Here is a 15,505-nt window from a genome sequence, read left to right on the forward strand (position 1 = left end):
TTATTGCACCACTCCTAAGCCTTGTTATTGTCTCAGTTCTCTTACGATTTGTGCAGAAATTCTGCCTTATAGCAGTAATCTCCAACCTCAGTGACAAATACATATCTAATATCTATCGGGCTATACATATGGGGGTTTGACAACATAACCCTTGATCATAGCTATTATTAGTATATTGACTTGTCATATCGGGATAAGAATGAGCGTAGGTACCTAGTCGGATTATCGAATATATTTTCTGTTTGGGAACCTGCAGTGTCCGTATTTGAACAGCCCCGCAACTTTTGTCTCGAATCACGATTATACACATTAGATTAGGCAATGAAAGCAAAACAACTAAAGCAGGGCCACGATGTAAAGATGAAAATGCAGCATTCCATTCATTATATGTCTATGTCTTGGCAGATAAACAAGCCTAGAGGTATCACGCAAAGCATTGGTCCCAATGTCCACCATTCTTCGCAAAACTCTGGCTCTCGACGAACCTGCTCAGCGTGCAGCGGCCTAACGCATCAACGCCACAGTTCTGCAGGGGTATCACTCGATCATTAACCAGAATTCGAACAAACTCTTCTTTGCTTCCCCCGCACGACATCTTCTCCACGTATAATCTGGCCCCAAACGGGACAGCCCAGGCGGCCGAGAACCCCTTAGTTTCCCGTGGGCCAACTCTTCGGTCCCCAGGCAGTGGATCAGTCAGATTATATAGGCCCAGCGTGCCATATATGTCCATCATATCGTTGTCATGACTAAAGTCGGCATATAGGACACGGTCGAGAGGAAATGTAATATTGGACCCGTCCAGTGTTGAATTGGTGGTAGTATGATCGACAACAGGCTGACCAGTGAGTCTTGCAAGCAACTCATTAACAAAGCCGACCCCCTGAGTTGGCCCAAGAGGATTTCCATTCCCATAACCGTACCATTTGCCTAGACTCTGGTAATAATCATAATCATGCCACTCGTCTACCGTAAATAGGTAGCAGAACTGAGATAGTCTTCCCTTGTCATCGGCCACGGTATTGAAAGGACATAAATCCATTATGTAGATAGCCTCTTCGTCGGTCAGGTTAGCACCAGGCAAATTTTTGTTTAGCCTCTCGGTTAGGGGTGGCACGAAATGCTCTGTCCAGGTATCCTGGTTGCTGTGGGTGTCATGTCGGCTATCCTCAAAAGCAGGACAAAGATTGGGGCTGAGCGTATTATTGAAGCCATCACTCTCAGGGATAACTAGGATATCATAGGGGTAGGTATCCGGAGCATTAGAACGTTCATCCGCCAATCGAGCCCTATGAAAGCCTTGGGTCCAATTCTGAGCTGACTCGACGACACGTTCCTGACCAGAAGCACGCACAAAGGGAGTATTAGTGCTGGCCAGATGTTGGTATCGCTCATAAAATTTGATGCCAGAGTCCACCATTTGTTGCTCTCCAAACAGGGTGAGTTGGTCAGCACCAAGGGTGTACTCATAGTCTTTGATGAACTTGAAGCTCTTTCCGTAATCTACCACGCTGTTGTGAATACGTTCAACGAGTGCCCCATAGGCTGAAGACTTATGCTCTGTGGGATCACGGGCTCCATGGCGCGAGAGCAGTTGCGCGAAAGTGACATGACACTCATCTGGGATAGCCGGCGAGATTTCCGAAGGGGCAGAAAATACAGATGAGTACTGTCCCCACGAACGAGAAACCTCCTTTCTACAGTGACGATCATGTATAAAGCCTCTGCAGGGTTGTGACGAGATAGATTGCCTAAGTTAATAAATGATATCTGCGATTAGCCAAGTGAGCTATTTACGGCAACCCCTCCCTCCCTTCCCCCCAGACGTACTTGACATACATAAAAGTTGTCGCAAATGTGATTATCACAATCGAAAGTAAGGCGCATAGAGCAAGCCTAACAGTGAAGATGCGTTGATTAATCCAACTTGTAGCGCGCTTTTGCATCCGACTGCGGGAGGCATTTTCAGGAAGCAGAGTGTATTTGTATGAGCCTCGGGCCACAAAGGCCGTTAGCTGGCGTCTCAAGTCGGTGAAGACCATCGTGAAAAAGAGTGAAAGAACCGATCTTTCTTCATCGCCGTATGCCTGACGATACTTGAAGAAGGACAAGGTGCAACCGATAAATTAATGATGCTGTGGTATATTTAAAGCTGCAAATGGCAGGAAAAGAAAATTGAGTAGGCAAATGAACAATTGTACATAATGAGTTGCTGATTTTTCACAAGAACCTGTGCTTGGGTGCGGCCGTCTAAGTCCGTGAGACGCTGCAACTGATTGGTACCTGACTGGATAACGGCTGTTGCCGGCCCGTTAGCATCTACATCCCGACCCTAATATGCATAAGCCTTACCTTGGCTACCTTACAATACAATTATAGGAAGATTAGGTAACCACCCAACACTGCAGTATTACAACTCCGCAGCAGTCTTATAAACATGTGACTAATGGTCGTTTGCTTCAGTAGGTACCTTGGGATGTAGATGTGTATTGTTGGGTAAATGTAAAGTTCTAACCAGAGATGTAGCACAAACTTGAACAAATCAATTGTATTGAAGTTCAACACCAGCTTCACTCAATAAATATGTACAACATCCAAGAACCAAGTATTAGGGTAGACTTGACTCCATGATTAAACCATTTACAACTCGCAACATAAGATAGCCTTGCTCCCATTACCTATTGGCCATTACCTATTGGGGTATCATCCGGCGCAATGCCGCCAGCCCGCTTTAAAACCCCTCCGAGGTCAGAAGCTCCAAGGGTCCCTAATTCTATCATTACCCCAACATCATGGCTAGAACCTGCTTTAGATGCTGATTTTTCCTTCCAAATCTATATATGTCCCGCTTAATACCATGCCCCATTCTGGCATGAAATGAATAAATGCACGGTCCCTTAGTACCGCTTGGTATCATAAAATGCTATAACATAGAAGAATAGAAATTAGACAGCAACACCAACACTCTGTCGTTGTTGGAAGGCCATCGGGTGTCGTAGTCCAGATACGATCGCCATCGGAGGCTCCAACTTTGCCCTAAGGGTTGTCGTACTACTAGGCGACAAGCTTGTAGGTAGAGTCTGCTCTTCTTCAATGGTCCAGTCTGAGTTTGTCGATAGGGTATCGACGCTGCACCTTCGATTCTCTTCGAGATCATCCATCTGATAAGATCCGTCTGTGCCAGTTATTGGTCTTGGGCCATTGCTGAGGGAGTCGAGACTGATATCCCGGTTGGGCTCTCCGCCAGGGAACAGCCAGGTAGAAACCCGCGAAAAGGATTTCTTCTTTCGTAGAGGTGGTCTAAGTCTAAGCGGCAATGGTGGGGGAAGAATCCTGTTCTCCACCTTGCGTGATGAGTTAGCCTTATATGAGGTGCGCGCCGAGGTCTGGGATGGCGCAGTGTGCGGGCGGTCAGAACTAAGACGTTCACTGAATGAAGGAGCATTTGGAGGAAGTGCTGGGATGTCTGGCATGGGCACCATTTCTATAAACCGGTTAGTACGTAATTTGATATTATCGAGATGTGAAATCACTGACCAGCTTGTCCATGAGCAGTTGACGGCCGGCTGCTGACGTAGATGGTCTGCCTCTCAATTATATCGTCAATCTGCTCCTGTAGCTTATCCCGTTCTAACATAGCAGTCGCAACCCTTTCAACAAGATCCTCCATCATAGGACTTGATGATGCCGGCGACGTGCGATTTCTAAGTCTAGCAGGTTGGGGTCGCTGGGGCGTGCTGATGTCTGACTGCGGAGAGTCAAACACAGACCCATCATTAACTGGCCTCCGGGGGACATGAAACGACATAGATGAATAGCTGCGGGAATGCGGAATATGCGGGCTGTCTTCACTACGGCTTGAGAGAGTAAAAACACGCTCAGGCGGCGTGACCGGGGGTAGGGGGGAGTCAAAGAGAGGAAGGATTGGCGAAAGTCTCTTATCAGACATATATATACTGAGCTCAAGAGGACGAAAAGAAGCCGGCTGTGGTCTTACTTGTGTGAGACCATGGTCCGGGAAGCGGAATGACTCCGAATAGACATGGCGGAAGTTGGTAGGAGCTGATATTTGCGGCCTGCGCGATGACGATGAACTCGGTCTGAGCAGTAGCTTTCTCGCAGAGCTGCTCCGTCCAGAACCGTGTCTCTTCCTGGGAGCCCGCTCCAAACTGGATGTCCCTGTGCCTGGCCTAGACGACTCTGCGGAAGGAGGCAGAGCAAATGAAGGTTCTTGATAAATAATACCGAATGAATCGGAAACAGCTGGTCTAGTTAGAGAATGATGTCGCCGTTGTTTCTGCATATTCCAAAGCTTACCAGGTTGACGAGGCTTCTCATCGGAGTGAGAAGAAGAAGTAAAGGATGAACAACATTCAGAAATAGAAAAAGACCATGATGTATAAGCTTCAGCAAGCATCCCACCTAAGGCTTTCATGATGACTTCATGCCTCGCTGAATAGGAAGAAAAAAACGGCCAGCGGTTGGTAGGAAATAAGAGAGCTAATAAGAGAGCAGCAAAGAAAACAAGAGGTCATGAGATGCATAATACCTTTATGGAAGACGTGAAAAGAAATTACCTTGTCTGCTTGTACACTTACCTTTTAGGCTCAAGCAGCTGAGCGGGCACGCTGACTTTTTTGGGACTTGTAGGCTCACATTGAGATGGGAAGCGTTGATGGTTTAGATGCAGACGTCCGTGACTTTGATAGGCTGTAGTCTAAAAGTCGTGGTCCAGTCGGCGCTTACGAACCGGGGTCCTAGAGAGGATTCGGATGGTTGGCGGCACACACCAAGATTGCAGGGCCCCACCACTTGTAATATGAACGATTCTGCACAGCCAGTCTTTTGTCTTAGAATTCCTTGCTTTGTGATCCGTCTAGAAGGCCTTAAGTTGCCCACCCTCGAAATGTTTTGAATATACATCGCCACAGAACCCCGTGAAGGGTGTCTCGTGGGCCTCAGAGATTGGCCTTAGATTGGCGTTGAATGTAGCAGCTAGGGCCGTGAATAACGAAGCCAGTATGAGTATGTCTCTCGTCATCCCCGACAAGGTGAGTTTCAATGGATGAAGAAGGGCATCCGCCTTTGGGGAAGCCATGGGTTTGTCCGACTGGAAACGGTACTAGAGCATCCATAAAGTGTTGCGCGAGCCGGATGTGTCCACCCAGTAAGTAACATATTTGGGGATGTAGACGCGATCTTACGTTACAGAGTTGTAGTTGTTATTGATGAGGCGCCGTTTTAGGGTTGGCCGGATATCCGCAGGTAGAGGCAGTAAACGCTTTACTACCTTCTAAGTTCAAAAATTGGTGTGTTTATATTGTTTGTTAATTATCCATCTGTTTCACCTTGAACTTCTATCAATACCTACTTCGAGGCACATTTGCCTCCTCTGCCTCCTCGCGTGTCGAAACAGCATGGCGTTATAGGCGCATTCATTGTTTTGGAAGCAAACCGTTATGTGCTAGGTAGAATATGCAGGGAGCCAGAAAGCGTAATTAAGCGTCAACTGACTCAAGACCTGATGCTTATAAGAAGCTTGAGCCGTATTGTTGGACTCATGATATTGGAAGCTCGGAAGTTAAAGATTAAAGAGTCAGGTTCATTTAGTACATTCACAACATGAAGGTGGGAAAGATGAATTGTCCAAGTCCACTTACAGATTGCCTGACATTTGGAGGTATTTGTGTAAGGTGGACCGTGCGTATCTTATCGGATAATTCATGGAAGCTCAGTAGAATAATCAGTGGAAGTCGCACCTGGGCTGCTGGGCTTATTAAGTACATAGGTACAAACCCATAACGCTAAAATTTCCCAAGGTTCAAGAATGACAGATTGTTCTATTTGCGTCAATCCAAAAATCCAAAATATCTCCAGACTTGGCACCTTGCGGCCACATCTCACTGTCCTCTTTCACACTATCTTAACTAAATTTTTATTATCCTTTTTTTCGACTTCGCAGCCATACCGGCAATAATTTCAAGAGATAGTAATTAACATGCAGAACCCTAACGTTCCTCCGGGAGCTATCCCGATACAAATGGGACCTGGAGGCCAGATGCCGACGCCTCAGCAGATTGCCGCGATGCAACAGCAACTGGCCGCCGAAGCACAGAAGCATGGCATGACTGTCCCCCAATTTGTCGAGCACATCAAGGCCCAACGTCTAGCACAGCTTCAAGCAGCTCAGAGACAACAGCAACAGCAAGGTGGCCAAGGCCCTCAAGGCGGACCTGGACCTCAAGGACCGCCGCGCCCTCCTCCGGGAGCCTCAGGTCAACCGCGACCTATTCAACCTGGCCCTCCTAATCCCGTCGCAATTTCCCTTGCCAATTTTCTACGAAGTCAGACTCTAAAGCAACGTACATGCATCCTTAATGGAGAGCGCAAGGATATGTTTAGAGGTATGCTACTATTTGCTATTTTATTTTAGAGGTGACATAATCTCACATGTTGGTTCTCTAGTCAAGAGAGCTCTTCGAGCTCTTCAGTCTCCTGCCTACGCCAAGGCACGCGCAAAGAACCCAGCGCTTCCCGAAGTCACCGATCGCGCATCGCTTGAGAACGTCTTCAAATTGCTACCCTTGTCCATGCTAGCCTTGCGTGTCAGCAAGATCGACCCCCACGAGGGTCACGACCATGCTCCCAAGAAGGGTAAACGAGTCAAGGGGCTCTGGACAGTCAAAATTGAACAGCAGCAAGATGCTGGTGACGACATGTATTATGTCTGGCTGTACGAGGGCAGTCAGATTATGCGCAAGGTTTATGCTGCTCTCGCCTTACTTGTCATCTTCACCGTAGTCCTGTACCCTCTATGGCCGCTCGTTTTGCGACAAGGTGTCTACTATCTCAGCTGGGGATTCTTGATGCTTCTTGGTCTCTTCTTCCTCATGGCCATTTTCCGCGTCATTCTATTCTGCATTACGTACTTTGTTGTGCCCCCTGGCCTTTGGCTCTACCCCAATCTTTGGGAAGATGTCTCCTTCATGGACAGTTTCCGTCCCGTCTGGGCCTGGCATGAGGTTTGTTGTTACCTAATCTTATATCACAGACGTGTACTAACTAGTTATCAGACCGCCAAGCCTAAGAAAAAGAAGAAGGCTTCCAAATCAGTCGGTGCCGAGTCAGCTGCTCAGCTTGCAAGCCACACAGGTCACCCACCTCCGGCGACTGCTACTACCACTGCAACTGAAACTCAGATTCAAACGGAACCCCAGCAGAGGGCCTACGTAGCTCCAAAGGTCGAGGAGCTTGCTGACGATGAATAGGTGTGGTCGCTGTATCATATTTGCAGCGATAGGCGTTTAGGGAGTTTAGTCAGTAGGGAAAAAGTATGTACAGTAGAACAAATGACTCTAAAAGTTGCACTACATAGGTACCTATTTTTCAGAATAGGATGCATCAACCCTCCCTATCCATCACCTCTTCAAAGTGATAATTAACAACCAAGAACGCCAAGCCAGGGACATATCTTGGCAATAGGTAAAAAATCATGGTATCATCATTGATATTGCTATCTTAGCTTCTAAGTAAAGGGAATACTTCATAGATAGACGTAAGTGGTGTTGCTTTCAATTTAATTTCAAGTTTAATAGGCAAGCCAGTGGCGCACAATATAGGTGCACTAGGTAATAGTCCCCTACAGGTCAATCCCGTTGAATATAACATTATGTAATACTCCCGCTGCCCCCTTTTTACCATATTCATATAGGGCTGAACACTCCGTAATATCTACAAACAAACGAGAAAGAATTTTCAATTATTAGTATATTCGATGCCTCATATCGTCCCGGAGGGCTTTATTTTATTATATAAGAGCTACTAACTATACAAAAGGTTGAGCTGAGAGACAGAGCTATAAGCTCCTTGAGGTAGGTACATAGTTAGTTCACTACCTACCTAACCTGTGTACTTCCTTCGGCTAACTAATCCCCATCGCTTCCCAGCGACGTCCACGATAACATCAACCACCTTCTTGGCGCTATCATTACTCTCCAGGAAGGGGAAATGGGTGGCTGGAATCCTAACAATGTCACACCCGGTCGCTCGGGCGAGTGTCTCCTGAAGAGAAGCCGGTAAGGATTTGTCCTCGGTGCAGACGATATACGTCTTGGGGACAGTGACGTCGGCCGCGGTGAATTGAACGGGGGCTTCTATGCTCGCCTTGCTCTGATGCACCAAGCTCTTCGCCAGTGCTGCCTGCTCTTCTTCGGGGATGGGAATATCGCTATTCGTGTTGGATAGTGCAAACTCGGTAAGGACGTAGAAGGGTCCCTATTTATATCATACACGTTAACATTTCGGTGAGCTCAAAATCTTTTTTTTTTTTTTTGAAATAAGTTACGCAACCTACCTCAGCTTTATAGATTGGCGGGGGCGTGCCACCCAGCATGCTCATTAAACTCGCGCCCTTTGTGGGTATGGCGAGGGCAGTGAGGTATATAACTGATCTGATGCCTCCCTTTAGGCCCTTAGCTTTGCGGTCTTCGATGGTCTGGCCCTCAGTCAAGGCGCTGGCGGCAATTCCGCCCTGGCTATGGCCAACTACCACGGCTTCTCTACCCTCGTCTAAGTAGGGAAGAAGACTCTCGAGAATACGTTTGACATCGTCGACGTAAGTCTTCCCCGCAATAGAGTCATCGATGCCCGTTGTCGCCATTGGCGGGCTCAGCACGATATATCCCTGAGAGCGTAGGGGCTCGATCAAGTTCCGGTAGTGCACCGGCGCAAAGAACGCGCCGTGGATTAACACGATAACGGGCTTCTGGGACGCCATTATAAGTGATGATATACTTGTTTGGTAGTATAAAGTTATAATATAATAGGTTCTTGTTCAAATATGATGTGGGATACGGAGGCAATGGCTACAAGTTAAATATCTCGATTAACGAGTATTTAAGGGGTCGTTGTCTATAAAGCTTCACCACACCGTGCGCAACGATTAGAACTCACTCGCCAAGTCTAATTATGATAAATAATCTACTGTGTAACAGATCATCCCCGACCGTCCGCATTTTGGGGGAAAAAGCCTCATCCAATGGCACCTGTTCTAAAGACGGTTCACTGGTAGGCGTAGCAGTCATGTTTACGCGATGTTATGCAGCGTGGAGTGGACTAGCGAATTAGCTACCGAGCGAAAAGGGTTAAGGAGCAGCATAATTCTAAATCGGGGAGAAAAGCGGGAAAGAGTTCCTAGTCGACATATAGTCAAGTAGGTAATTTGAGCATCCTGGCGGCTGGTCACGGGTCAGGTTCGGGACTCTTCGGGTGAGGCTCTGAGTCATGCGTATTAGTCTTCAGACTTACAAATAATTCTTTATATAGAGCATGTCATTTAGACGAACTCGCTTAGCCCAATGCTAACATTAGAGGGTTATAACGGTTGAGTTATCACTGGTTTCTACGTAGTGTCTAACTTTTGTGATCATCAACGGCATTGAGGGACTTTCCTTGGCGAATCCCGGTCTATGCTTTTAGCGAGGGTCTCTAGATTCTACCTAATAGGTAGTTTCGACGACTCAATGCTAAACAACTAGCCAACTCGGATCGTCCGAGCCTAAGATTTAGATCCCGTGGATGTGAAATGCACTGGCTTAGGCAAGTGTCAAGACACAATATTTTACCTAGGTTCATAAGGCACCCGAAAAAGGGGCAACTCATCAACTAGGTAAATCCTTTTTTTTATTGTAGATGTTTGTAATAGAACACCTCGTCTCTTAGTCCTCCTACGGGGCTGATGCCGTACCTAGGGATCCTGCCCATCTCCGTATACCCTAGTTTCGGATATACTTTCTCGGCTTGGCTCCCAATTTCTGTGTCTAGTAACTATATGCGTGTTAGTTGCTAAAGACTTAGAGTCCCTTTGGGTATATTGGTACATACCATTAAGGTCTTGCCTCTCTTCAATGCTTCGGCTTCTAGGTGAGACATTAGAGCTCTAGCTCCACCTCTCCCTCGATAAATAGGGCTAACAAAAAGCTTCTCCACGAATCCACGGAAAGACCCTGTTTCGCTGAATGGCATGCTTAGCGTAACAACTCCTACAACCTCGAGCTCATTGGCCTTGATGCCCGGCTCAGACTCGTTAAGCAAAATGCTAATAAACCGTGTTCCCAACTCAGTCTCTCTTGCTATGTCCTCCCAGTATTTCTGGATTTTTGAGCCCTTTAGCGGCGGGAGGAACGTGGCGAGAGTTTGGTCATGGACAATACAAGCCGCATGGATAGCAGCGATGGCCGGTAATAGGTGGCCATGTTCCTGTTGAGAGAAGAGTTTCACCGTAGGAGTTGGCATTGTATGGAAGTGTATAGGGTAACTGACAGTAACGCACTACTTGAATTCGAACGAACACAATAAGAAGAGTCTACACCAAGGAGTGCAAGTTAAGACATCCAGCGTTAGGTTATGTCTAGTTTAAAAGTCTATTATAAAACTCTTCTGTCCTATGGTACCACGACCCTGCAATACGTGGCCTAATTCTAGGCAGACAGCGGCGGTATGCAATCGCACTAAGCCTTTATGAGGTGGATACTTGGTCACGACATATGTACGGGGACGGGACCGGCTCTGACCGATTGATATAGTCCCGGAAGGTTAACTACCTGTAAGGCACACATTCATGTAGTCTTCAACAACCCATTATCAAGAACGGGTTCGAAATTATGGGGCGGTGTTATGGTTAAGCGTTATAAGAAAAATTGAGTTACTATTATTAAAAGCTTTAGAATTTATAGTTAGAACTATAAATGGAAAAATAAGTAAGATCAACTTAAGGAGAACGATTATAATAGAGTTCTTTTTCCTTCTCCTTTTGAATAACCTACCTTATCGATACCTAGGTAGTTAACTATAGTAGTTTTTGCGCTTCTCAGGCAGCTCGAGGAGGAATTACAACTGGTAATATGCGATAGCTTGAACACTTCAAGAGAGTATGCATTTAACAGGTCGGTACTTTGTTTTATTCGTCAATCGGGTGGAAATAACCATATAAGTGCACCAATCCAGTTAACTCGAGCTATCGAGAAACATGCAGTAAGGGTCCCTCCGTCCCTCTAGGAATACTCTGCCTGTGGGAGTATGTTCACTTGATATCAGTGTTTTCTACTACCCGGCAAACCCCTTGCATTGTTCCGAAATAGAAGGTATAAACTAACATACTACACTCCTTAACATATTAAATATGTACGCCTAAAATAGCACAAACCGTGAAACCAGACCCGGTCATTCCCATAACACGAGCCCATTCCGCGAGCGACCCTAAACGCCCGAGTTTAAGAGGGAAGTAATCGTAGAAGTCTTCAACATTCTTATAGCGGAAAACTTGGAATTGAAAATAATAATTCGACTACTATACGCCTATTGGTTTTACCTTAATCTATGTTATTTTCGTACGAGATTCTGTTGATTAGAGGGGTTTGGCCTTTCTGGTTTGCTTCTCAAACAGAATCTAAAATGGGGTTATTTAGGTAGTATTGCGTGCGATTTAACCCTTCAACTTCCCAATCTCTTCTGTAAAGGATCTGTTTGCTGATTTTCTCGTGTTTTACTCCTTAACACATACCTAAATATTTTATTCACGAGGCAGGTTTTGTCTAAGCCGCGAAGAGCCTGCGGGTAAGTAACTAATAACGGAACAAATGCTGTAGTAGTTAGGCCGACATGAGAATATGTAATTGTTGCAAAATTGTATTTGATTAACACCTTTAACGAGATTTCCAATACTTACTTGAAAATAATCTAACAACAACTCATCTTCTCAGGAAACAGTCGTAGTTTGTAACGGATAACTATGAATATACCCGAGAGTAGGGCGTGCTTAAGGGGTGACTACTAGGTGAAGACAAAGACCAAGAAAAGCCAAGAAGTCATCCTAACCTTTTGGATCTGATATATGACCTAGCACATGAGTGGCTCGATGATAGGCAAGAGCTCATCTGATATGAGCTTGACTCAGTACAGACACATATGTCCTTTAATCATTGATAATCCCTCCTAGATATCTATTCGGAACTTCGCCGCACCACCGCGGTCATACTGTAAACCGCACTTGTACAAGTTACTGTACTTTATCTTCGCTGTTGTATCATCATGACCGTAGCTTAATGACAACCTTACACACATGCGGCCTCGTCGTTGGAGATGATTCACGTATCATACATTAGCATCGTGTTTGGTGATGGACTGCAAACCCTTTGTCAATACTTCGTCAGCCCTTCGTCAACCAAGAGTTCCCAGCACAGCTCTTGGAAGACCTTGGGGCGTCGGTTAGGTAGATAGCCATTTTACTTAAACATGTCCATGGCTCTCATCATCTCTCTGCCAGCCATCCCAAAAGAATCTTACTAGCAACATTTACTCGAAACCTTCCTTACCAGGCTTAGAAATATCATGAGTTCCGGTACCACCGAGTCAATAGTCCCTGACGGGACTCAACGAGAGGAGCTTCGCCAGAGGTTCGAAAGGGAACCCGTACCCTCTGGAGTGCGTAGAACGTATTACGGTAGGTATAGCCCACCATTCGCCGCCGATATGCCACCAAACTACGGATACGCATCTCCCGCACCGCCTCCCCCATACACTCCACCTCCACCATACACTGGGCCTCTGTACCCTTATCAGGCGAACCATACTCAAACAGCACCGCCGGCTAGACCATACTATCCTAACGTTAGCTCGAGCCGACAACCTTACCCGGATCCGCCTCCAGGATACCACAGTCCGAGAACTCGCCCAACTTGGCCTCAACTATCAGCACCTCCCAGGGCGCCAAATGCGCCCCCAGCTCCAGTAGTTCGATCTCCCAGGATAGCAATAACCCCTCAACACTCTGGTTCCGCGGACCCTAACCCGTTTATGTACCTTCAGCACCACACCTCCGGCAGCCCATTCGCTACCAACTATCCCGCTACGCCGGTGGACGGGCACCGACGCATCGAACCTCCGGCTCCGGCGAACCTAGACAAGCGGCCCGAGACGATTTCGTTCTGGACAGAGCAAGAGCTCTACCGGTGGATGGCCGACACATTCAGGCCCCTTGTAGGCATCGTAGGACGAATCGTCCGGGACCAGCTGTACCTTCAAGAGCAGCCCAAGGTCAAATTCGACATGTACCCGGTACGAGCCGACGACGCCACCGGCGTGCCTTTGATGGTACCACAGTCCATGTCGCGCGCGCCCATGTTCCAAATCACGCTGCCGGCTCCCGGCGGCACCAGGGCCGATCTAAAGAAGGTGCGGGATGCTCTACACGACGAGTTCGCGACGCACGCCAACGCCTGGCACCGACAGGCCGGGTTCGTGTTCCGGATCCCGCGGCGGCTGCGGGTAGGACTTTCAGCCGGGGCGAGGAGGTCGTGGGTTCCGCCGTCGTGCGTCTATAGATACTCGCGCACCGAGAGGCGCTACGTAGCGCAGTATATCTCGCCGGTCCGGGACGATCTTCGGGAGCTCGATGCGGCTTTTGTTCATGGCGATGATAGCGACGATGATCAGGACGCGCTGGTGAATGAGATGTGGAGGGATGTGCGGAACCGGAGCTACGTTGGGTATTACCAGGATACTAGTGGGTAGGTAAGGTAGGTAGGTAGGAATGGACTGAATAGGGGATGAGAGGGAGACATTGGTATAGGAGATTTTGAACTCCGGTTATTGAAGCCGGGGTTTTGTGGTAGGGTTTACATTTATTTGTTCTCTTTGTCTTGGCCTAGCCCCTTTCCTGACTAGGATTGTTGGCGCGGGAAAATACTAGTTTAGCGATTGTTCTTACAGCTGAAGGATAGGACATTTGTTTTTTTCGATGAATATTCATATATCACCCTTATTTACCCCTTTTCCTATCTTCAATGTCTCTTCTATAACTGGATGATAGTGTGTGCCCGCATACCTCAGATTCGCACGTGAAAACACCTTTGTGCGACTTTATGCTGGATTACCCCTTAGAGGCCGAGGATAATAGGTATAAAGGGGCTTATATGGTAGGCAACTTGGACATCCTTCTAAACTGCTTTGGATAATACAATGAACGACGTGCTATGCTAAGGCTCCAAGCCAAATGAAGAGGACGAGACTCCATTGTTCTAGAACTAAGTAGTATGAAAGGAGGAAATCTCTTACAATTCTATTGTCAACTGAGACACATATAATACCTCTCGACTTATACTAAATAGTTGTTTTCCAAGTTGTACGATAATTAAAGCACAGATAATCCTTAGCCAATGACCATCTCCCACTAGAACTTTTACTCGTAAGTAATCAATATCTCTAGCATTTCTATTGGAGGATGTGTCATCACCGGAAGATCATCTATCAGTGTAACCACACTGCCATAGACCCCTCTCCCCTGAAGGTCTGCGAACTGAAACGGGACCACGAGTCTGGTTTGACTTCGGAATCATGCGACGTTGTGGAGACACATGGATGGAGTAACTTCAAAGTTCCTCGTCTTTGCTCGCTTTGTCATGGCAAGAAGGTTAGCCTCGACAGCCGAATTAGCAAGGCAAAGTCACTGATAGCAGACTTAAAGAAGCAACTAAGTGAAAGCTACGGCCAGTGTGTGTTGCATATGGACGAGGCTGGGTTAGATTCTGAGAAGAAGCAGGAAACTACGCCGGTAGTATCAAAGAAGGCGACCATAGTGGAGTCGGATATTGTTGACGATACCTCTGATGAAGCAATGGAGAAAATCGACCCTGTCGAGGAGTTCCTCAGAAAGAAGAAACAGGAGAGTTACGCTCATCTCATGATGATCTCGGATTATAACTATTTAGGCTAGGTTAAGGGTAGGTATACTTCAATAGAACTTGCTTGTAAACAGTTGCTCCTACCTGTGTCCAAGGACGTAGGATATCTATCCGTATAAACTAAGAGTCTTCTTGTGACCTAAAATCCTTTATAAAACAAGGCTTTCAAGAAATCTTCATAGAAATTTCGTGAACCTAGAAGAAAGATCGACGCCCGTTCGTGTACCTTCTAGTAAGTGAACGCTATAACTTACCCACACACGTAGGTATATATATAGGTAGCTATGCAGCCTACCCAATAACTAATTCAATTCATCGCATTATCATCATCCTCATATTCCATTAGCCTTTACCAACATACCTAACAAGAAGCTTCAAAATATCCCCTACAACTTAAGCCCCTCGAACCACACTATATCGTCCTCGTCAGAGATCAACGACGAAAGAATGCCACCAGCAGAGAGAACACAACCCATACTGAAGTATATCAGTTATATACTCCTGATAGTAATCGCACTAGCCGCTTTCATTGTGCTATCGCGTCCCCTTTGCCCTCCTTGCACTGCTACGGGTTGCAATAAGACATTGGGCAGAGTCATTAACTTATGGTCTGATTTGGAAAAGCATGGTACGTGTTTTGACTAAATGAACTGCGAGAGGGGGGATGTTGGTACGCATATGGCGGATGCGATGATTGTGTACTTTACGTATTATAATTGTCTAGGTTAGTGCCTCTATTTGAGGCAGACAAAGGGACACAGGTCTCT

At 46.6% G+C, this 15,505-nt stretch overlaps 6 protein-coding genes across 6 annotated transcripts; 2 read left to right on the plus strand and 4 right to left on the minus strand.

The window, feature by feature from the left end:
• Positions 1 to 355: 355 nt before the first annotated feature.
• F5Y00DRAFT_238866 (phosphoglycerate mutase-like protein) lies at positions 356 to 2,289 on the minus strand. The gene is made up of 2 exons (XM_048008022.1): positions 1,831 to 2,289; positions 356 to 1,751 (listed from the first exon to the last, which is right to left on the minus strand). Exons 1-2 carry the CDS (start codon positions 2,040 to 2,042, stop codon positions 425 to 427), a joined length of 1,539 nt encoding a protein of 512 aa, XP_047864260.1. The 5' UTR covers positions 2,043 to 2,289; the 3' UTR covers positions 356 to 424.
• Positions 2,290 to 2,788: 499 nt separating this feature from the next.
• On the minus strand, positions 2,789 to 4,557 carry F5Y00DRAFT_90214 (uncharacterized protein). Its single transcript, XM_048014324.1, has 3 exons — positions 4,318 to 4,557; positions 3,538 to 4,263; positions 2,789 to 3,484 (listed from the first exon to the last, which is right to left on the minus strand). Exons 1-3 carry the CDS (start codon positions 4,433 to 4,435, stop codon positions 2,946 to 2,948), a joined length of 1,383 nt encoding a protein of 460 aa, XP_047864261.1. The 5' UTR covers positions 4,436 to 4,557; the 3' UTR covers positions 2,789 to 2,945.
• Positions 4,558 to 5,801: 1,244 nt separating this feature from the next.
• F5Y00DRAFT_238869 (translocation protein) lies at positions 5,802 to 7,464 on the plus strand. Its single transcript, XM_048008023.1, has 3 exons — positions 5,802 to 6,404; positions 6,466 to 7,022; positions 7,074 to 7,464. The coding sequence occupies exons 1-3, from the start codon at positions 5,999 to 6,001 to the stop codon at positions 7,266 to 7,268; spliced, it is 1,158 nt and encodes a 385-aa protein (XP_047864262.1). The 5' UTR covers positions 5,802 to 5,998; the 3' UTR covers positions 7,269 to 7,464.
• A 302-nt stretch (positions 7,465 to 7,766) lies between these two features.
• F5Y00DRAFT_238872 (alpha/beta-hydrolase) lies at positions 7,767 to 9,292 on the minus strand. The gene is made up of 2 exons (XM_048008024.1): positions 8,354 to 9,292; positions 7,767 to 8,274 (listed from the first exon to the last, which is right to left on the minus strand). Exons 1-2 carry the CDS (start codon positions 8,774 to 8,776, stop codon positions 7,900 to 7,902), a joined length of 798 nt encoding a protein of 265 aa, XP_047864263.1. The 5' UTR covers positions 8,777 to 9,292; the 3' UTR covers positions 7,767 to 7,899.
• An 80-nt stretch (positions 9,293 to 9,372) lies between these two features.
• On the minus strand, positions 9,373 to 10,612 carry F5Y00DRAFT_238875 (acyl-CoA N-acyltransferase). The gene is made up of 2 exons (XM_048008025.1): positions 9,883 to 10,612; positions 9,373 to 9,825 (listed from the first exon to the last, which is right to left on the minus strand). Exons 1-2 carry the CDS (start codon positions 10,291 to 10,293, stop codon positions 9,682 to 9,684), a joined length of 555 nt encoding a protein of 184 aa, XP_047864264.1. The 5' UTR covers positions 10,294 to 10,612; the 3' UTR covers positions 9,373 to 9,681.
• Positions 10,613 to 12,254: 1,642 nt separating this feature from the next.
• Positions 12,255 to 14,770, plus strand: F5Y00DRAFT_270283 (uncharacterized protein; the record flags this gene model as incomplete). Its single annotated transcript, XM_048012599.1, has 2 exons — positions 12,255 to 13,561; positions 14,328 to 14,770. The coding sequence occupies exons 1-2, from the start codon at positions 12,388 to 12,390 to the stop codon at positions 14,768 to 14,770; spliced, it is 1,617 nt and encodes a 538-aa protein (XP_047864265.1). The 5' UTR covers positions 12,255 to 12,387.
• Between the last annotated feature and the right edge of the window lie 735 nt (positions 14,771 to 15,505).

Source organism: Daldinia vernicosa (assembly GCF_022497035.1).
Source record: "Daldinia vernicosa strain CBS 139.73 unplaced genomic scaffold F5Y00scaffold_27, whole genome shotgun sequence".
Classification (NCBI taxonomy): Eukaryota; Fungi; Ascomycota; class Sordariomycetes; order Xylariales; family Hypoxylaceae; genus Daldinia; species Daldinia vernicosa.